The following is a 23374-nucleotide window of genomic DNA, read 5'->3' on the forward strand; positions in this document are numbered from 1 at the left end:
TGACAGCTGGCACCCAGGAGACCCAGAGCAGACTTTCCTACTCTTTCTCTCTGATCAACTGTCTCAAGAAAAGCCCTACCCCAAAACTTACAAGAGGAGACAGCCAAAATGGACGGGGGGGGGGGCAAAAGTCAAGGCTTGATTTAAATCACAAACTTGAGGCTCTGCCATTTGCTATATCTTGCTTAGAACCTGCCTTCAGGGAGAAGATAGGTTCTCTGGCCCATTCAGTAACTACTTTGGAACATCAATAATATGTCCATCAGGCGCTTGCAGCTCATAGCTATAATCCTAGCTACTCAAGAGGCTGAGACCTGAGGACTGTGGTACAAAGCCAGTCCAGGCAGGAAAAGTCTGTGAGACTCTTATCTCCAATTAACCACCAAAAAGCTAGAGGTAAAGGTGTGGTTCAGGTGAAAGAGTACCAGCCTTGAGCACAAAAAACTCAAGGACAGTCATTTTGGAGGTGCTCGCGGTCTCTCAACTTCAGGTCAGCATTTTGGCTGTAGCTAGAAAATAATGGCTGAGGGCCGGGAGTTTGGCCTAGTGGTAGAGTGCTTGCCTAGCATGCACTAAGACCCAGGTTCAATTCCTCAGTACCACATACATAGCAAAAAGCCGGAAGTGGTGCTGAGGCTCAAGTGGTAGAGCTCTAGCCTTGAGAAAGTCTAAGGAGAGTGCTCAGGCCCTGAGCCCAAGCCCAGGACTGACAAAAAAAAAAAAAGAAAAGAAAAGAATGGCTGAGGACCGGGAGTTTGGCCTAGTGGTGGAGTGCTTGCCTAGCATGCACAAAGACCCAGGTTCAATTCCTCAGTACCACATACATAGCAAAAAGCCGGAAGTGGTGCTGAGGCTCAAGTGGTAGAGCTCTAGCCTTGAGAAAGTCCAAAGACAGTGCTCAGGCCTTGAGCTCAAGCCCAGGACTGGCAAAAAAAAATAATAATAATAATGGCTGACAATGCAGCTGAAAAATCTGAAAGGCCTGATAATGAAGTGAACCCAGTTACAAGAAGCCATAAATCCTTGTCATCGTCGTCATCCTCCTCCTCCTCTACCACCACCACCATCACCATCTAAGAAGAAAGACACTCAGGCTATTACATCCAAGACAATAACCAAGGCAAAAGGAGAAGGTGACTCTAAAGTTGAAGCCAAGCCTATACCACCTGTGGCACCTGACTTGTCACCAGAAAGTCCTGCAGATAGAGATGCCTATCTACAACATGAGATTAGGAATAAACTTGAGCAGTTAAAAGAAAAACAGCAAAGAGTCGCAGAGTTGTTTGTGCAGTTGGAAACTCTGGAATTGAAGATGTATTATGTGGGATATATCACAATGAAGCAATAGAGGAAATGAGGGAAAAGGAAGCAAGTAAGGATTCTGAAGGAGCTGAAAGTGAAGTGGGCCCAGGGAAGCATACTGAGGATTTGACACCAAAGAGTAAACAAGAAATGGAAGGAGAACCCCAACTTGCGACCTTAACTGAGGGAAAGGCAGAAGGTGCTACTGGCAGCCAAGATACCACCCATACATAGCCCATGGAGAAAGGTGACCCGAAAGCTGAAGCAATGGCTAAACCAGCTGTGGTGCCTGATCCCCTGCCAGCACGACCTGAGGACTCCATTGCTGGTATAAAAACATTTGCTCACGAAGGAAACTGAAGTGTTGGCACAAAAAGATGAAAGTGTTCTTCAGTTACTTGAGGTTGACCAAGGACCTCCAGATATGATGAAAGAACTTCTTGAACATGCCATTGATGAAGCAAAAAGATTCAGATGCCGAGAACTAATTTCCTACCTTGACATGATAGCAAAAAGAAGGAGCACCCATGCTCATAAATAAAATGAAACCCTATACATAGAATCTTGTTATGACACTGATGAGTAAGATGCCAGAAGTAGTTTGCTGAGTTACAGAAGGTAGCAAGTTAATACTGAAGTCTGTTATCAGGTGTTATTTAAGAGAACTACAACTCAGAGACTTAAGAAGGGGAAACTTTGACTGTGGTGAATTTCTATTAGTAAAAGTTATTTTTGCCCTTGTGTGTTTGGTTTGCAAAAACAAAAAAACAAAAAACAAAAAACCTCAAAGACAGTGCCAGGCCCTGAGTTCAAGCCCAGGAACCAGTACTAAGATTTACAAAAAAAAAAAAAAAGTAAATAAAGTGCTTGGTAAACCTGGAGCTATGGTAAGGGGCTGGGGCTTGAACTTAAGTGTGAATCTGTGCCCCTCACAGGCCCTGGGGCTCAGTGCCAGAAACTGACAGGGGAAAGCACCAGGAGATAACCTGCCTAAGAGCCACATGTTGATTTCTAGCTCCAAGACAAACAGTGGAGAAACTGTGCCCCAATTTTCTTCATGGTGAGTTCCATATCCTACAGGAAGATACCCCATGTGTCCTAAGCAAGGGGGAATTCATGAACCACACCACAGGCCAGGCACACCATGTGTGGGAAAAGACCAATCAGCTGGGCCTCTGCCTAGTAGGTGTCCATACCAACAGGCTTTCTAGCAGTTTTAAGCAACCTCCAGGTGAAACTAGAGCCCCTCTAGGGACAGGATTGGTAACCCTCCAGAGGTCTGAATGGTAGACAGCCTTTCTGGTCTCCACCCCAAGCAATGCGGAAAGCATCTGCCAGCGGCCCCCCAGCACTTCCACACAATTGTGACAATGAAAATAGACTCCGGACACAGGGCCCCCATGAGTGGCCAGAAGCAAAGACCTGGGAACTGAGGATGGTGGGCTGGTCCGTGCCCTCCTCACACCAGCAAAGAAGGCCTCAGGTGGGCATGCTGCTGGCTCCAGGGGACCAGGATAGAGAGCATTTGTTGAGTATCTGAGAAGTAATCCCACGAGGACGCAGAAATACTGAATCAGAGCCCTAGATCTGAGAACAGACGTGACTATGGTACAGCTAGACCCAGCAGGTAATGAGGACATTTGATTATGGCTTCACTGCACTATTTTCTTTAAAGAGGGACAAAAATGAAGAGGAAAACTGACAGGTGACAGGGAAGGGCTAGAGGGCATCTGGCTTTCATACCTGCCTCTCATCTTTTACTGAACAAGGAAATGGCAAGGGAGGTGATGGGATTTCAAGTGCAATATGAAGACAAATCTACTGTGAGGCTGGGCAGGAAGTTCTGCACAGCTGGGTTTGCAGGTACTATGCACCCCATTTCCCGTACCCCACATGTCCAGGAGGTGGGGCATAGGAACCTGACAACAGACCAGTGTAGACAGAAGCAAGCCTTTTGTGGGCTGCAGAGTCATGGGTTCAATTTTAACATCTAAGGACTCTAGGGTGGGCTTTGGACTTGTCATTTAACTCTTGGTTACTCAGTTTCTCCACCTGTACCTTAATAGTAATCATACTCATGGTTATAAGGATGAAGAGTATCACAAAGCTTTGGGCTCAGGGCAAAACACATCCTAGAACTAGATAAACATTTCATTTACACCAGTGATTGTATTTTTTATTTTTTGCCAATCCTGGGGCTTGAACTCAGGGCCTGACCTTGGACTTTCTCAAGGCTAGAGCTCTACCAGTTGAGCCACAGCACCACTTCCAGCTTTTTTCTATGTATGTGGTACCAAGGAATCGAACCTGGGCCTTCATGCATGCTAGGCAAGCACTCTATCACTCTATCCCAGCCTCCAGTGATTTTATTTTTAATGCTTGTGATTATATATATGTATATGTACCTTGACCACCTGAGTACCATGTCATGCCTCTTTTAAAATGTTTCATCCAAGCCAGGAGCCAATGGCTCATGCCTGCAAGCCCAGCTACTCAGGGGGCTGAGGATCTCATTTCAAAGCCAGCCCGAGCAAGAAAGACCATGGGACTCATATCTCCAACTAACTATCAAAAAACCAGAAGTGGAACTCTGGCTCCAAGTGGCAAAGTGCTAGCCTTAAGAGAAAAAACATAGGCCCCAAATTCCAGCCCCATGACCAACAAAATAAATAAACAAATAAATAAAATAAAATGCATTATCCAGCCGGGCTTGGTGATGTACACCTGTAGTCCCGGTGTTAAGGAGGCTGAGGTAGGAGCATCCTATCTCATGCTTGTCTCCAACCCTCCCATAGCCACCCCTGCTTTGAGGAAGAAAAGCTGTGCTAGGTCTAGGATCATTCACATAGGAGTTGTTTGCAAGGCCAGGCAGGGACAGATGACAGATAAATGTGATGAATAAGACAGATGATGGATGGATGGATGGATGGAAGACAAATAATAGATGTTTCCAACTGGCTCTGCATATTTAGAATGCTGACAAATGTGTGCATAAACCCAGCATGTTAACTACTATTCTCAAAAAGAACCGAAGTTTAAAAGCAATTGTTTGGGGGACAACAATTGGGCAAGAGACTGAGAGATGTGTGCTGTTTCCCTCTAAATTCTTCTTTAGGTTTATACTGTTACACCAGCACAGATAGATGACTTCCCTTATTTTAAATGGGTGTGGAAGAGATAGGAAGGAACTGTGAGAGAAAAGGAGAGCAGGACTGTGGGGGGCAGGGGAAAGAAAGTAAGAAGGGAGGAGAGCAGGACAGTGGAGAAGAGAGTAGGACTGGTGTGAGAAGGAGCAATGGGCACCAAAGCTCTACCCTGTGGCCGCACTCCTTCCTCCTCTCAAGCTAAGCCTCACTGAGCTGCTGGGAACCAGCAGAGACAAACCGCCCCAGCCTAACTCTGAGGTTCCCTGGTGCCAGCTCCCCACGGCCACTTGAGCTGGTACAGAGCTGCTGGTGAGGTCTGGAGAGGAGGCAACCAACTAACCTCCCCTCCCCCTGCAAACTTCTCTCACCCTTTCCTCTGTTCATCTCTGGGGTCAGAGAGAGAGGGGAACTGTCTCCCTGTCGGGTGGCAGCTGCCTGCTTTCTAAGCGTGGCCATTACCTATTCACTCCAGTCCCTGGCACCATGCCACAGGCTGCGCTGACTTAAGGGCAGAATCTCACTGACCTATTCCTCTCTCTGAAGCCCCAGGTGGAAGATGCTCACGATCAATGCCATTCTTCAAAGAACTTTTAGCCACAGGCAACCTCTCCTTTCTCCCAAGGCTAGTGCCTCCTCTGCCAAGACCCTGCACTCCCTCAGCCCCCCAAAAGCCAGAGAACATTCCCAGCATCCAGCAAAAAGAAGAGGCAGGAGGAGGCATGCACAGAAGCTCTGCCTGCACCTGGCACTTAACTGTGCCCTTACATCATGTCGTGATGACCACCTCTATCTAAAGCAGGAATACTCAGAGAGGCTAAGTGACTTACCTGGGGTCACCCAGTGCACAGTCCCGGGGCAGTCATGGACTCTCCACCCCATCCTCTAAAGCAGCTGCCTCCACCCACCCAAGCCCCCCCATCCTTTGTTCTTCAAGTCCCAGTGACCTGCATTGAGACACTGTTATTATCCTGGACGGCCCCAGGAAACATGTCATGGTGTGGGGTGTGGGTGCTGGAGACAGCCAGTGGCAGAGAGGCCAAGAAACTTCACTACACAGCGTCTTGAGTTATAGCTTCTCCTGACATCTGTGAAAATCCACGCTGGGCTCTGATATTTTTTCTTTAAGTCACCTGGTAGTGAGCCGGTATTTAGGTAGTGAGCCTCCTTGGGTTGCCCCTGGATACATAAAATCTCATCTAAATTCATGTTCATGCTCACTAACTCGGCCATACTCTCATTACTGGGTGCCTGCTAAACTCTCCTCCACCGAGAGCAATAAGGATCTGGGCTTCCTGACAGGAAAGCTCAGCTGTAATCAGCAGTCACAGACCCTTCAGCTGACTCACGTGCCAATGCGTGGGGGCCAGGAATCTACCTGCTGTGGCCATGCCCCCTCACCCCACCCTGTAAAAATACAATGCAGAATGCAAGAGGAATACAAGGAACCCCAATCTCCCATCCCAGTGCCTGAAAGCAAAGAAGAGCCCCAAGCAGTGGGCATAGCATCCAGAGAAAGGATGCCTGCCAACTGCCAAAGTCCACTGCTGTGAAGTGTGCCACTAAAAAAAAAAGGCCAGGGCCAGAGGCATCCTGCAAGTCCTCTTCTCATCTGACCCCAACATCGGCTACTTGACGAAGTCTACCAAGCCATTTTACTAATCACAAGTCAAGAAAATTCCTGTAAGGACCAGGTGGTAGCAGTTTTCTGCTGTATAGGATGTGGCTATATGCAGATACTAAACGCAGCAGCTATGGCCCAAAACAGTGAGAGAGAGTGCTTAACAAATACACCCATCCATCAAGCATGTTTCTATGTGTCTAGCCATCCATTCATCCATCAAACCATCCATCTATGTATCTAGCCATCATCCACCCATCTACCACCCACATATCCACCCATACATCCATCATCCATCCATATATATCTATGCATCTGTCCATCCACCTATTCAAACACACTTATCTCCTCATCTACCTATTAATCCATTCATCTATCCCATTCATCCATTCACCAATTTGCCTATATACCCATCAACCTTTCCACATATCCATTCACCTGGCTATCCATCCAGCTTTTTATCTACCTACCTATTCACTCAAATAGACCCACCTACCAACCCAACTCATCCAGTCCCCCATCTGTCTGTGCAACAAATATTCATTGGCACTTTGTATGTCAAGGCAGAAAGTCTCCTTTGGGCCATACTGGTCTTCAAGTTCCTGGGGCGTGTGTTTTCCTGTCCTTAGGGCCCTCGAACATGCTTTCTTTCTCTCAGGAAAACTCCTCTCTCTACCCTGGCCCCGTTCTCTATGGCCATTCCTCTGATCTCAGCTTCAAACAGAGATGACATCAGGACTGCTCAACCATTCTCAATTTTGACACCCTGATTGATTCTTTCCCAACACTTGGAATACCTTCAGATTATCTCTCTGTCGGGAGTTTGCTTTGTGCCAGCCTCGTCATTAGTAACGGATTTCATGCAGGCAGAGATCAAATCTTTCCCATTTGCTGTCATGTCCTCAGCATCTGGCACATAAGAGATACTTAAAGAGACAAGTTACTGAGTGGAATGAATGGCTGTATGGGCTCCATTCCTTGAACCAAGAACAGCTCAGACTGTACCATCATATCCAATATGGCAGCCATCATTCACAGGCGTTAAAAGGAACTATCCTATATTGAGATGAATTGTAGGCTTCCAGTACATGTCCTGGTTTTAAAGACTCCCAACCAGGGGGTAAGGGGGAGGGAAAGTAATGTCAAATACTTCATGTTAAATGGATTACTTGTTAAAGTGACTTTTTATCAACTGGGTGTAACAAAATTATTAGAAATCAATTCCATCTGTTTCCTTGACTTTTCAAAAGGGGCTACTAGAATTTGTTAATTACACATGGCCCGTGTTATAGTTCTACCAGGCAGCCCTCATCTAAAACAGGCCACTTCTCCTCCCAGATTTCTTACTAATTACCTCTCTGACCTGTGCCCAGTCAATTAACCTCAATAGGTCTCAGTTTCTTTATGCACTAAATGAATTTAAGAATTCCTAACCTGCTAACTGCACAGGGTTTCACTGTGGCTCCAAGAAGACAGGGGGAACTTTACTCAGATGAAAGCGCTTCTGTAATGAGGTTTTCTGGCTCTGTTACTTTCCTCTCTAGCTCTGTATATATTATCTCACTCCCTCAGGATCTCATGGTCTGGCTTGCTTTTTGGTTTCTGAGATAGAATCTGTTTCACTATGTATCCCAGGTTGTCTTGGAACTCAGTATCCTCCTGCCTCTGGAGGACAGTGCTCTCCTCCTGCTGGGATTAGAGGTGTACTCCACCATATCAGATTATGTATGGCCTGATGTTTTTTTTTAACTGGTTCATTCACAAATGAAGTTCAGAACCCAAGGAAATGGGCAAGGAAAATTCATTGTGAAGCTCCTCAAAGTTGGTGTGAGCCACTCCTACACTTTGGGGGTAATCTTTCAAGTTACTCTGGGAAGTGTTTTCAGGAAACTAGGTTAATGCAGACCCCCTCTCTTCTACTGTAACAGCACAATTTATCTGAGCAGAAATTAAGGTTTTGCTCATCTTTTAGCTGCAGGTGACATGTCAGTTTTGTACAACATGTGGGACAGGAAAGTGTGTGTATCTGTCCCAACCCACTTATCTCCAACTTAAATACTGATGGCTTCAAGGTTGATTTGATGGATTCCATTGCCAGAAAACCTTCAAGAAGGCAGTTTCTCTGCATACTAAGGTTATAAATCTGAAACAACTTGAGAAACAGGGCCAGAGGTGTCGTGGGGAGTGGGGGGTTAAAAACCATGATAAGAGAGCAAGTAGTCAAAACAGAATTTCTTCCACATTTGCTTAGGCACCTAGATATAAATGTATCTGAAGCCCACCAAGGCTATGAAGCTTGCAGTCACAAAAGCCAACAAATAGCCAGGTTAAGCTGTGACTTGATCAAGGGAAACAATTAAGGTCAGCACATCTTCAAAGGAATTTACTTTCTTGACTCAAGTAAGGTGCTAACTCCACCGAGATTAACCAAGTGATGTATAGAGGTGGCTGGAGGTGCTGGTGACCTAATATAACTAGAAGATGGACTAAACAGTCTCTCCTAAAAGCACTGGGAGTGTCATGAGAAAGGCACATTCTCTAGAGCCATTTTGCCAAATCCCTACGGTCAGGCCTGCCCCTGCCATTAGAATAATCTAGAACACAATCTGGTGGTTAACTCCAATGGCTACTGAGCCCAAGAAGGCTTACTAATATAACCAAGGGAACTAAATGCTCAATCATATTGAATTGGAATCGGCTGAAATTTATTAATGGCCACCTGGGGCTAGTGGCAACTAAACTGGACTGGTCAGGTCTAAACATATCCATGGAAGGGATCATAGACCATTTCTGCACAGATTTCGCAGAAACCACCTGAGCAAGGAGGTGGGAGGAGGGATCTTCTGCCTTTACCAGTGAGTATGGGAAAGAACCCCACTACCGCCAAAAATGACAACGACGACGACAACCATAAATTTGTTAAAAAGCTCCAAGCATGATGTGTTAGTGCATTCCTGTAGTTCCAGATATTCAGGAGGTAGGAGCTGGAGGATCTTGAGTTTGAAGTCAACCTGGCCAAAATTAGTGAGACTCTATCTCAAACATAAAATACAAACAGGCAGGCATGTGGCTCAAGTGGTAGAGGATTTGCCTAGCCATTCTCTAGGCCCTAGATTCAATCCTTAGTACACGGACTAGGGTGGAGAAGAGCACAAAAACATAATGGGTAATGAAATGTGAAAACTGAGTGAAACCCAAATAAAATCTGCATCTGAGTCAACAGTGTTTTCCAATGTCTGAGTCCTGTTTGTGACTATAAACCATGGTTATGTAAGAGGCAGTTGTGGGGGGAAGGATACAAAAATCTGGGCAACAACTTCTTGTAATTCTTATACCATTTCATAAGAAAAAAGATTCCTTTATAAGAAAAGCTAATAATAGGTAGCTGGGTATGGTGGCTCATGCTTGTAATTCTAGCTACTTAGGAGGCTGAGATCTGAGGATCGAAGTTCAGAACCAGCCCAGGATCTAAAGACCACGAGACTCTTATCTCCAATTAACCACTAGAAAATTGAAAGGGTAGGGCAGTAGCCTTGAGCTGAAGAGCTCAGGGACTGCACCCAGGCCCAGAGTTCAAGCCCCATGACCGACCAAAAAGAAGAAATAAAAACTAACAGGAGCAAGATAACAGTGCCTCATGCCTTCATCTTAGTTACTCTAGAGGCTAAGATTTAAGGATCAAGGCTCAAAGCCAACCTGCGCAGGAAAACCCATGGGACTTTTACTGCCAATTAACCACCAAAAGGCCAGATGTGGAGCTGTGGCTCAAATGGTAGAGTAACTAGCCTTGAACAAAAAAGCTGAGGGTCGGGAGTAGTGCTGTGGCTCAAGGAGTAGGGCAGTAGCCTTGAGCTGAAGAGCTCAGGGACAGCACCCAGGCCCAGAGTTCAAGCCCCATAATTGACCAAAAAAAAAAAAAAAGAAAAAAAGAAAAACTAAGAGCTGAGGGTCAGCACCCAGGCCCTGACTTCAAGTTTCAAGACTGAAACAAAAAGAAAGGAAAAGAGGGAGGGAGGGAAGGAAAGAGAGAAACAGACAGAAACAAATAGGACCAGACTCCAGTGCCATAACATGTAATCCTACCTATAAAGGGAGCTGAGATCTGAGGATCATGGTTCAAAGCCAGCGCCAGGAGGAAAATGCATGAGACTCTAATTGGAGCTGTGGCTCAAGTAGTAGAGTGCTAACTAGCCTGAAGCTAAAAAAGCTCAGAATCAGCACTAAGGCCCTGAGTTCAAGCCCCAATATCAGCACACACACACACACACACACACACACACACACACACACACACACACACACAATAGGGTTTTCTTGAAACTGTATAAAGTATGTATTGTGTTTCTCATCATTCTTAATATAGTGGATTGTAAAACTTGTAAAGATATCAAAAATCTTCAAATTTAACTTGCAAATACTTATATAAGGATTTCAAATTGAAGTTATCTTTCTTAGAGAGATTTGAACTCAGGTCCTGATCCTTGCTGGGTAGGCACTCTACCACTAAGCCATAACCACAGTTCTTCTTTTGCACTGGTTAGTTTTGAGCTAGGGAACACTCCTGGACCTTAACCACCTAGTTTAGGCTTCCCATCCACTGACATAGAGTCTGGCAGGCTTTTCTGCTCAGGCTGGTCTGGAACTCTGTGATTCTCCTTTTCATTCTCAGCCTCTCAACTGGCAAGAATTCTAAGTGTGAGCCACTGATGCCCAACAAAAGCTGTGTTAAAACCTGTTCACAGATCTTAAAACTGCATAAAGGCCAATGACGCCATGCTGTGGCCATCTACCACCTACATACCAAATACCCTTGGCTTAAATGGCCATGCCACGTGCAACTTCGTGCTCTGGTTCAGATCTGGGGGTCATGAGGCTTTGGATGGCTGCTGCTGCTTGTGGTGGCTACCTAACAAGAACCATCTCTCTGGATCATCGGCAAAACAATAGTCTGACCCCCACCTCTAATCTTCCCCACGCCATCCTGGGATGCCAGATGCTCCAGGACCCAAATCAAAATGATACAGAGGGGGTGGGGGTCCGCAATGCCCAAACAGGGCAAGAGTTAGCACCCAGATGCACAAAACAGACCCAGCTAAGAAGGGACATTTTCCATTGCCCCCCTGGGGAGGCCGTGTGCAAGTGTTTGCCTGGCCCCATGGATGACTCATTCATTAGGGAAGAACAAGATCTGCTCCTGCTGATTCCAGGAAGACTGGGGCGCCGGGGGTGGGGAGATGACTTTAAGATGTCCACAGAGCCCAGACAAGAGGATAAGGCCTAAGCCACCTGTTGAGATAGGATGTTCTCAGGGCAGGTGCTGACTGTCCTCATCCAGTGCCTTTTCTCTCTGGCTTAGTCGTTTTTACACACACACACACACACACACACACACACACACACACGCACATGGAGTTTTTAGTGTATAAAAATTGTGCTTACAAGCCGGGTGTGGTGGCTCACGCCTGTAGTCTTAGCTACTCAGGAGGCTGAGATCTGATGGTTGCAGTTCAAAGCCGGCCCGGGCATGAAAAGAAAGTCTGTGAGACTCTTACCTCTAATTAACCACCAGAAAACCACAAGTGGCACTGTGGCTCAAGGAGTAGAGCACTAACCTTGAGCTGAAGAGTGCAGCGACAGTACCCAGGCCCAGAGTTAAAGCCTCAAAAGAAAAAACAACCTCTGTGCTTACATACAGCTTTTTCAGTGCTGGGATTCAATTTCAAGGCTTGCTAGGCAAACACTCTACCACCTAATCCACATGCCAAAACCTTTTGCTTTTACCATTTCTTTTTCAGATAGGGTCTTCTGCTTTTTGCCCAGGCTGGCTTCAGACAATGATCCTCTCATCCTTTTACCTCTGCCTCTCCAGAAATTGGGATTACCACACTCACGTATCACCACACCCAGCTTGTTTTTGTTTTTATTTTGTTGTTGTTGTTCTGGAATAGAATCTTGTTTACTTTTGCCTAGACTGGTCATGAACTGTGATCCTCCTGCTTCTACCTTCCAAGTAGCTCAAATTATAAGCATGTACCACCATCAAGCTCAGTTTTTAAAGGCTCGGTTTTTAAAGCTGCATAAAGGCACTAAAGAGAAGAGAAAGGAAAACTAGGATCCATGCTCCTCTTTGTTACGGTAAGGAAGAAGAGAGCAAGAGTCACTGGAAAAAAAGGCAGACAGGCAGACACACCTGCCTCTTTGACCTACCATGTGCCAAGTCTGTCAATTCGTTCCACTGGTGCTTGCCATGGTTAAGTAAACTCAGAAATTCTTCACTGGAGGCCAAGTTTGCAGGGCTGCTCGCAGCAAATTGGCCCAGACAGACATCCCAGCTGCTGTCCATTATAAGTTGGAATGGAACATTAACTTCTGAGAAGGCCCTACGGCGCTCAGAGTGCCCCTAGCCTCCTCACACTGCATCTTGAAAACCTAAGTGGACAAGTGAGAACTCAGGATAGTTTGGCTGGTTGAGCAACTCCTGAGATCTATCAGCACCAGAAGTGCCCCACCTTGCCCAACTGTACGTGGTGGTCACTTCATGTGATGCTGGGGGCCTGGCAGAGCAAGATGCAGATGCATAAGGTGAAGCAGGGAGGTAGCAGTCTCAGATCTCTCACGCTGCCACTACCCACAGCAAGTGGCCATAACAAATGTGCAGATGGGCCAGGATTTTGGCATAGTGGTAGAGTGCTTGCCTAGCATGCACGAAAACCGGGTTCAATTCCTCGGTACCACATACATAGCAAAAAGCCAGAAGTGGTGCTATGACTCAAGTGGTAGAGCCCTAGCCTTGAGAAAATCCAAGGACAGTGCTCAGGCCCTGAGCCCAAGCCCAGGACTGGCAAAAAAAAAAAAAAAAGTGCAGATCCCAAAGGCATGAATGGCACAGTCTCTGATGGTCAAGTTCAAGTGCTCTGACTGCTCTCTACCTAGACTTCTTAATGTGCTAACTTTCTCATGGAAGAAAATGCATGAACATCATGGGCTGGTACCTAAGAAATGCAAATTTCCTTTTGTGAGCGGGGGACCAGTGGCTCACACCTATAATCCTAGCTACTCAGGAGGCTGAGATCTGAAGATCACAATTTGAAACTAGCCAGGGCAGGAAAGCCCTTGAGAATCCTTATCTCCAGTTAACCAGCAAAAAGCCAGAAGTGGAGCTGTAAAACTGAAATGGTGGGGCACCAGTTAAGTAAAACAAAACAACAAAAAAGAGTGCAATGCTCCGAGGTCAAGCCCCAGTACTGGAGGCAAAGGGTGCCTGGAACCCCTTGACCTGCAGACAAGAGACATTCACCTCAACAGTTCTGGGGGAAGATCCCTAGGAATTCATGCCCAGGGCCAGGCTTAGCATGGTGCTGTAAACACCGGTTGCCTAGACAACAGCATGTTAGTAAAGTTCAGATTCTGAACTGCAGGTCAGAACAGTGCTGAGATTTGAGGAGGAGAAGGAGAAGAAGAAAGACAAAAAAATGGTCCCCTTGGCCCTGGCTGCTGTATGCCATGTCCTCTGCCAAAAAAAGATTAAGTTTAGAAAGAAAGTAGCTGGTGTGGTCAGTGGTCATCGCCTGGCCTCACAGGAGCATGGCCATGAGCTCCCTCGTTGGTCTAGCTTTGTACCAAGAAAAAAACTTGGCTTCCAGTACTGAAGGACTGAGAAAAGCACTGCCTCATTCATTCATTCATTCATTCAACCAACACTCACTGAGCCTTCAGCTGTGTACCCCATGCTGTTAAGTGGAGAAGTGAAAGGCAAGGTCATAGGCCAGGAGGTGGCCTGTAATCCCAGATACTCAGGAGGCTGAGACTGGGACCAACTTGAGCAGAAAAGTTTACAAGACTCTCATGTCAACCAATAAAAACTGGGAGCCATCTGTCATCCCAGCAATAAGGGAAGAGTAAATAGGACGATTACAGCCCAAGCCAGCCCAGACATGTAAAGTCAATATCCTATTTGAAAAACTAACTGAAAATAAACAAGAACTAGATGCATGGCTCAAGGAGTAGATTACTTGCCTAAGCAAGTGCAGGTCCCTGAGTTCAAACCCCAGGACTGCTAGGGTGGGGGGTGGGGTAAAGTATGATTGTACCTTTTGGGGCAAAAGGACACGATTCTTAGAATTCCCTGAAGTCTGCCACTCCAGGAAGTGAAATCATAGCTGTTGCCACCTCACGTGACATGATAACTAACCATTTCAGTGCCTGTACCATCTCAATTCAGGGGATGGACACAGAAGAGCTACCATGCCAATGTGCAGAACACAGTCCACAAACACAGCAAGAAACCAGAAGGAAGACGTGAGAATGACTGAGAAAGGCAGGGTAGAAAACTAAGCTGGGATTTTTTCCCTGGCAGCTTCCAGGAGCCTGGAAGGGAAAGGAGACCCAGCTGGAGGCCTAGGGAGTTGTTAAGAGTTTTATTCTTCCTCTATTAATTCGAGTTAATAAATACTAACAGTATAAGGAAACAGGAGAGTGATGGAGAGCTCTTAGCTGGCAACTAGATGGCCCCTGGCCACATTCATTTGGATGCATGGCCCTGATGGGGTCTGCTGGGAGCTAGTGTCTGGGCATCAGGGGCTGACGCACACAAGGACGAATGGTGCCAGAAGATGGTCTGCAGCTCCCTGTCCTGCCATCAGCCACTGGGAGCAGATGGCAGAGTCTCCCATAGACTTCCGCTCAGCTGTGTCACCAGAGCCATACTCTGCTGTGCCCTGCGGAGGCAGGGGCACACCTGCTAGAATTAATTAATGGAAAAGAGGAAAGGAGAAAGGACTCAGAGCAGCTGGACTGAGTTCCTGAGGCCAAAATGCACCATGGCTAAAAGGATTCAGGATAAGTCATGGCCCACCCCCTAATATCCTTCTAGAAGGTTCCCTACTGACCTCAAGATAGCCTGAGCTCCCAGGAGCTCCTGCTTAGTTCCCCATGCAGTCAATTTCAGCTCTCAACATTCACACCTGCAGAGACACCGTGCCTGAAAATGTCCTCTCTGTACCTGGTTGCCTCCTATTCACTCTTGCGAGAGTTGGCAAACTTCAGGTCACGGACTGAATTCAACCCACCACTCACGTGTATAAACAAGCCATGGACTCTCATTTGCAAACTACTATGGCTGCTTTTGCTTACAGCAGATGAGTGGAGGAAAAGCAGTCTCTACTGCATGGCTACACTGACCACACAGCAGATGCACTGGCTCTTTGCCCTTACATTTCACTCAGTGCATCTTCCTTCAAGAAGCTATTCCTGGCCTTCCTGTCTTAGATGTCTTCACCTGGGCTACCTCAGAGCCAGCCTTTCTTCCACTAAACTGAATTACACCTGGTATTTTCAATCTGTCTCTTCTAGACCACAAGTCCCTTAAGAAAAAGACTAGGGGTTGTGTTTACTTGTTTTAGTGTTGGTTTGAAACTCCATGCCCCAGGAATCTCACACAGATCTTGGAAATCTTATAGGCACCAAAAACTTAAATTTTCTCTGTGAAAGAATAAGCAAACAAGGGGCCGGGAGTTTGGCCTAGTGGTTAAAGTGCTTGCCTAGCATGCATGAAGACCCGGGTTCGATTCCTTGGTACCACATATATAGAAAAAAGCCGGAAGTGGTGCTGAGGCTCAAGTGGTAGAGCTCTAGCCTTGAGAAAGTCCAAGGACAGTGCTCAGGCCCTGAGCTCAAGCCCAGGACTGGCAAAAAAAAAAAAAAAGAATAAGCAAACAAATGAATGTATGGACACCTATGTCAGGAAACTAAACATCCACACTAGTTGTGAGGGCACACATAATCACACATACCATAAAACAGAGGCCCCCCAAATACCTTCTGGGGTATTGTTTCCAGATCAATGATCAAGAAGAGGGGAGTGTTGCACTTAAAAGTTGGGGCCCAAGGTCCTCCAAGGCCAAGCTGGCCCCCACATCCTGCAGTGGCTTCCAGAGTCACCCCGGCTCTGCTTTCTGCTGCCCATCACATTACTGTTTTATTCTGCTCATTTCTTCCCAGCTCACCAGAGGTCTTGAGAAATGGACCATCACACTCCACACAAACTGAGTGATGCATGCACGCATGAACCAACCAGTCCGTACTTCCAAGCCCTTCCCTGGAAGGCAGTGTGCACAGCGCCAGGTGGAGCACCATTCCCCTCAGCGGGGAGGAGGGAGGGACTGGCCTCTGACCCACTGGGGATCTCATGTGTGCCATGTTTAGCATAGTTTCCACTGGATTGCAGCTACTGGTGCCTAGAGGCCACAGACTTAGCTTTTAATGGCTTCTCCACCATGCTCCCTGTTTGGTGCATTTCTAGGACCCTCAGTTTGTCCAAAAGAGTTGTCCTGCCTGCCTTGAGGTGACTCTTCTTCCACCCCACACTGATGGCCCCCCTATTCTGGCTGCCATGATCTGAAATCTCATAGCCAGGCAGCTACCCTCTGTGGCTCCAGCTTAGTAAGGAAGTTGGCCCTGCAAGGAATTTTTTTTTTTTTACATCTCTCATTTATCACCCTAAAAGGTTCATTTCAAATCCTATCAGATAGATCAATTATCCAGATACGGAGCAGGGCCTTCTCATCTCTTCCCCCGAAATGGTACCACACACCAGAGTGGGTAGTTTTGGGATATTTAATTTGGCAAACAATTGACAACCCCTTCCCAGAAGCCTGGCGCCTGCCTGTGGCAGAATTGAGAGAAAACAGAGGAGGACATGCCTAACCCCATTACCAGGAAGATAAAAAGAAGACATAAATCTACTAGCCCAATGAAGCCCCTCGGGAAAGCCTGCGTCTTCTGTCTCCATCCTAGGAGGAATCTCAGTCAGGGTTGGCACCATACCCCATAAAACTGCACAACACACTGAAATACAACTAGCCAAGGAATATCCTCAACTGCGTACAGACAACATTCCTCTTTCAGCTTTCCCCACCCTATCTGCACTTTCTACTCTCAATCATCTTAAACCTCACCCTAAGCTCTAGTCAACAGAATTAAGGACTTTGGGGGAAAGGATGACAATCAGATTAATTGAACAGGCCAATTTTGATTGATGGATGGATGAGTGATGGATTGATGATTGAGACTTTTCCAGGGAGCTCCTCTTGCCCCAACTACAAACAGTACAGCCCAGGTCCTGAACACAAATCTGAATTTGATGGGCAAATGAAAGTGAGATCCCATCTTGACCAATAAGCCAGGGGTGGTGATTCTTGCCTGTAATCTCAACTACACTGGAAGTGTAAATAGGAGGATCTAGGCCTGGTCTAGTCAGTGTGCAAAATCATGAGATCTTATCTGAAAGCAAAATAGAATAAAATAAAATAGAGGATTATGGGTGTGGCTCAAGTGGTATAGCACTTACCTAAAAAGTATGAGCACCTGCCCCCGCGTAAAAACCTTAATACTACCAATGAAAATGAGAAAAGAGAAAGAGAGCGAGAAAGAGAACTAATCATGAATGCGCATAAAGACCTGATTAGATGCAAGCAAGGATTCATATGGACATATTAATAGAAGAGTAATTAGAGTAGCTCACTACAGTAAGAGAAGGGGAAATTTTTCCTTTTAATGCTTACAGTTTATACAGCTTGTATTTGCCTAATAGAGATATATTAGGAGTTATTTCTCTAGTTAAAATATATAGCTGAAAATTACCTCTTAAAAATAGGATGTGGAAATTAAAATTTTACAAGAGAATTCCTTTTTAATACTGAGCTTTTCTAATACGTTAAAAATGATTTGGTTGTCCACACGGTCTCTCTCCACAGCCTGAGGCAAAACAAGGGAGGGAGGCCAGATCTTTGGTATCATGGCAGACAAACAGAAGGTCAAATAGAAAAATGCACAAATCATTATACACATAAAGAATGTTTAAGTTTTCTTTCCTGACAATGGCCCTCGGTGTGAGAGTCAAGACCTCTTCCTCTTCCCCTTAACGCCCCCCCACACACAATGTAGGGAATTGGTGGGGTTACTCAGAACAGTATGCCATGAAGCTACAATAACACTAAAGAAGGCTAGAAATATTGGAGCTATTTCTACACACAGGTCTATGTCAACTTCTCCACCACTTTCCACTTTAGCCTCTTCAGGATCCTTTTTAAATTTTAATACCACATTTTTCTGCAAATGATGGCTCATTTGTTTTTGTGCTGGAATAAATACCTGATAATTTTATCTATTCATCCACTTATGTATTGCTACTTTGAATGTGTGAATCAAAAACAATGTGTGGATGTGTGGATGTGCTGGTCCTGGTCCTGGCTTGAACTCAGAGCTTGAGTGCTGTCCTTGAGCTTTTGTACCCAAGGTTAGCACTCTACCTTTGAAGACAAGAGTCTCTCATCAACTTCCCTGCCCAACCTGGCTTCAAACCTAGATCCTCAGATCTCAGTGATCTGAGGAAAACACAACGTTAATGTCTAAGAATATGAAGAAGCAAGCTCCCCTGACTTGATGGTTGTGCAGACTGCATACATTGAATGATATGTTACATGCATGCATTGAATTATCACTCTGGACTCCAGAAATACATAAACTAGGGCAATAATTAATAAGCAAAGGTAAACAAAATAGGAACCAATAGTTTGGCTTGCCTAGCATGCATAAAGACCCAGGTTGAGTTACTTGGTATCACATACATAGAAAAAGACAGAAGTGGTGCTGTGGCTCAAGTGGTAGAGCTCTAGCCTTGAAAAAGCCCAAGGATGGTGTTCAGTCCCAGGCCTGGCAAAAAAAAAGTGAACAAAATAGATTATTTTTACAATGTAGTACATTGATGTACTGTGTATCTGTTTATGTACTATGGCCCTTTGGGGGACCACTAATGAGTATAAAACTCATTTTTTAACATCACATCCAAGAATCAATTTTTGTCCCCTGAAGTATATACTGGAAGTGTGCACAGAAAATGCAAGAACCAAAGGCCAGGAGTGTAGCCTATTGGGAGAGTGTTGGGAGCCGTGTAAAGCCATGTCCTTATTACTCTCTGCTGAGGCTTGTAATAGGGGTAAGACACTTGGACCTCTTTGTCCTGCCCACCTTTTGTGCTGATAGGCTCCTGCACCCAACATAAGGAGGAGGGATTTAGGGAATAAAAAGAGAGATTTTCCTGCCTGGATGAAGTTGTGTGGCGTTTCTGTTCATGCTCCGGGGTAAGAAGGCTGAGTACGGGAGGATAGTGGGCCCTCTCCTCTCGTGGCTTGGCCTGGTCGGGGTGTGTTTTCCCCATCCCTCCTACTAGTCGAGAGGGACCTGGGACGAAGGACCCCGACAGGAGAGTGCTTGCCTAGCATATACAATGTCTTGGATTCAATTCCTTAGTACCACATACACAGAAAAAGCTGGGAATGGTGATGTGGCTAAAGCAGCAGAGCATTAGCCTTGAGAAAGCCCAAGGACAGTGCTCAGGCCCTGAGTTCAGGCCCAGGACTGTAAAAGAAGAAAAGAAAGAAAGAAAAAGAAAAGGAAGAAGAGAAAATGCAAGGCTACTTGCTAATTACTCAATAGACTGAGATCTGAGAATCATGATTGGAAGTCAGAAGGAAAAAAAAACAACAAAAAACCAGAAGTGGCAATGTGGCTAAACCTGTAGAGTATCAACCTTGGGCAATAAAGCCAAACAAGAGAATGAGGCCCTGAGTTTAACCCAAGCACAGAAAAAGAAGAAAAAAAAAAAAAGAACAGAACCAGCATATACTATAGCCCAAGTGGTTTACATATTTACTGAGAATCTCTATGAAAACGAAAGAGCCTTTCTCCACTTGTGTTTGTACATTTTTATAATAATGCCAGAGGAATAAGGCCACACATTTTAACCAAGTGAAAAAAAAAAAAACAGAAAGGGAAAGGGAACGAAGACAATAGATCTTACAGGAGCATTTTACGGAAATGTTCAAGCGCGGGCTTGGTTAAGAGTGTGGCAGCATTCCCTGACTACCAAAGTGCCCAGTCCCTCACTAATAATTTCTTACTTTTTAATGATTCTCATCCTAAAGAGGTCCAACAGAGGCAACCAGAGATGTGATTATAAGAAAGAGAGACAGAGACACAGAGAGAGACCATCTGATAAACAGGCTCATGTGTGTCTGAATATGCCAAGGATAAAATGATCTCACAAGCAGCTTTCTGCCATCCCAAGACCTCCCAGGATGTTTTATGCTCCAAAGATGCTGAGAGCCAATAACTCTGAAAGATGCTGGCTCTGCTCTCAGAGACACTCTTGAACCTCCACTTAGGAAGAAATAAGGGTGGATCGGATGTGGCCAGTTAGCAGAACATACTGCTTGGCAGGGCTGTGAAGATGCTAAACATGAAAGACAGCAGCAACCCAAATATTCTAGAACTCTGTAGCTGCCTTCCACCAGACACAAGCTTGGTCTCTCAAACCTTTTCACTCACTCCCTGACCTGGTTCATTCTACAATCAAAGTTGTCTAGAGTGAGAATTCCAGAGCAAAACAAAACAGGGTGTGTGTGTATCTAATGCATAAAATGTATAAATACCTGTAAAAATGCATAGAAAGTATATATATATATATATATATATAAACAAGCTTCATAAAGCAACACTGCCAGCATCTGCCATACATTCTAACATATTCCACTCTAAGTTCTATTTCCTTTTTAAAATGCTGGTCACAGTGTATTCAAATGTCCCATCACCCCACACCAGTGGGTCATAACCTCCAATTTAAAGATGGAAATGTACTCTTCGCCCAGCCCCCAGAGAGAACACTGTGCCTCAATGAGGTCAAGGCCAAGGCCCCAAGGCTGCTTCCTAGTGGATCTGGGAGCAGCCAAGACCAAGTCAAGGTGGGCTGACGTCAGCCCAGTGATTAGAGCATCTCCCCATCAGTGCCCCGCTGGGGGCTGTGGGGGTGTCCTGACAACGACCCCCGGCACTCACTCGGGGCTATGAGGGGGTCCCCCAGCCCTCATATGGCGGCGTGGGGCCCTGCCCCTGCACTCACTTGGGCGTGTGGGCCTCGTCCGGGCGCTGGCCCAGCTGGAACTCGTGGGACTTGCTGCGGTGCAGCGCCGTGAACCCCGGGATCAGGTGGATCAGCTTGCGCGAGGAGGGCGGCGGGGTTCCGGGGGGCTTCAGCTTGTTCCTCCTGCGTGCGGGCGGCGTGCCGGGCGGGGTCACCGTGACGATGTTAGGGGTCCTCGGGGGAGTGCGCACCGCGTGCCGCTGCCGGGGCGAGGGCGGCAGGGAGCGGGGTCCCGACTCCAGGGGCCCTGGGCGGTCCACGGAGAGCCTGTCCCCGTGCGCCCCCGGCGCTGGGTGGCACAAGTGCGGGGCGCAGCGAGCCGGGGCGCGGGGTCCCGGGGATGGGTGCGGCGGGCCGCGGGCGCGGGCCGCGGGCTCGGCCGCGGGGCACAGCGGGCTGTTCTCCTTGCCGGGCTCCGGCTCCGGGGTGGGCCACTGGATCGTCCAGTCTTGCTTGGAGAGGTTCCCGCCTGCGTGGAAACGGGAGACGCGTGAGCGCGAAGCGGCCGACCACCGGGCCTGCAGGCCGTCAGGTCTCCTCACACGCACCTGCCGTCGAGCGAGCGAGTGAGCGAGCGAGCGCACGCGCACGGGGTCGCCCCAGCAGGCCACGCGCCAGTCACGTGGCCTGCACGTGTGCCGAGGCGTTGCGCATCCCTTACAGTGGGTCACGTACGTGCGTATGACGCCATAGGTACGCGAGCACCGCACGTGCGTCCCTGTCCGCGCAGGCGCACTAGAGGACAGGCGCCGCCCAGCGATGGAGGAGGAAACCGAGGCCACACAGCCCGCACGACCCCTCGGTGGGGCGCTGTCTCCTGCAGGGGCGGCCGTGGTGGAGGCACAGATGGAGCCCCCCGCTCGCCGGGCTCTTCAGGCGGAGCGACCCGGAACCGGAGCCCAGGTACGGGGAGGATGGAGCCCCGGGCGAAGGCCCCGCCGCCCGGGCCTGTCCCAGGCGCGCCGCCTCCCCATCGCTTCTGTCGTCGTTTCGTTTTGTTGTTTTCTTTTCTTTTTCCTCAGCTAAAGCCACGGCATGGTTTCATGTGGAGACTGCATGTGAAAACTAGTCATAACTAAAACAAAGAAAGGATGGGTGGGTCCGACGGTAGAACGCCTGCCTCGCAAGAGGAAGTCCTGAGCCCCCCAGTCCCGTGAGGAAAAGGAGGGATGAGGCGGGGTGGGGGGAGTAAGGAGGGGTTCCGGCCAAGGACTGGTGCACCCTGGCTCCACACTCACGGCAGGACCTCCTCAGCGCATCCCCCACACGTCCCAGCAGGAAGCCCCCCGTGTCCCCTCTCCCACGGAGGCCCCCTGCCCCACCGCTCTTCCTAGGACACACACACTGCCCTGTGTTCAAGGAGGTTCTCCCCCCATTGCTAATTTCTCTGCCTTCCTTACAGTTTCTTCTCCAAGTCTAAAAAGATCAAAAAAGGATAGAGGCCAATCTTAACCCACCCCTCCCCAAATTCCCTTCACCACGAAACGTTCTTCCTTTCCACCTCCTTGGTCTCAAAATCAAAAGTCTGGGGATGAAAAAGCAAAGAGGTGTGGGGGGGGGGAAGAGAGAAAGTTCTCATTTCATTAACCCAAATTGCCAGCTGCTCCATTGCCAGGGACTCCCCTCCTCTCCGAGGAAGCTTCAGAAACCTTCTCCCACCCCCTCCCCGCTCCCTTTTGATCCTCCTTTTCATAAAGTCTAAGGGAGAAAGAGGTAATTTTTCATTTTAAATAGGAAAGGTGTGGCACCAGGAGCTGCCAGGGTTGCTAATCGTTGTCTTCCCTATCTTGTCACCGTGTCTGGAAAGTCGTTTTATTTCAAGTCTTGAGATGGGCGGGGAGACGGGAATGGGACTTAAGAAATGAAAGGTCCCCTGCTTGATGAAATGCATTTGCAAGGTGCACGGTTTTTCTTTTGGCCTCCTCTGATAAGAGACGGGGAGAAATAAAAGCCATCTCTTGAGGGGGAAAATAATTTCAGGAAATCTAGGCAAGTGTCTGATTTCTTTGTCGCTTCCTATTAAAATTGTATAAACAGGCAAAAGTGTGGTTTAGAATGTCAGAGCGGGCATCTGAATGTCTGCTCTCTGCCTTTGCTGAGACAGAGACCCCCCGGGCAGGGATTAGCAGTTCGGTGGTAAGCGTGAATATTTTCAAGTGCTTGTTAGTCTGATCCCTGTAACTTTGGGGCAAGAAACAGAACTTTCAGACGCTACTTTAAAATATGTGTCTACAGTCATAAGCAAAGGAAATGATAGCAGACATGCTACGGTGGCTCACGCTTGTTATCCCAGCTATTCAGGAGGCTGAGAGCTGAGGATGGTAAATTGAA

At 47.2% G+C, this 23374-nt stretch overlaps 1 protein-coding gene across 3 annotated transcripts in view; it reads right to left on the reverse strand.

The window, feature by feature from the left end:
• Positions 1-23374, reverse strand: part of Ksr2 (kinase suppressor of ras 2) — a 187795-nt gene that overhangs the window by 111195 nt on the left and 53226 nt on the right. For all 3 annotated transcript variants that reach the window (XM_090320194.1, XM_090320192.1, XM_090320191.1), the window contains exon 4: positions 21023-21512. In XM_090320194.1, the coding sequence (XP_090176320.1) occupies positions 21023-21512 (490 nt within the window). The remainder of the gene's footprint in view (positions 1-21022; positions 21513-23374) is intronic.

This window comes from Megascapheus bottae, chromosome 28, assembly GCF_031878675.1.
Source record: "Megascapheus bottae isolate mThoBot1 chromosome 28, mThoBot2.hap1, whole genome shotgun sequence".
Lineage (NCBI taxonomy): Eukaryota > Metazoa > Chordata > Mammalia > Rodentia > Geomyidae > Megascapheus > Megascapheus bottae.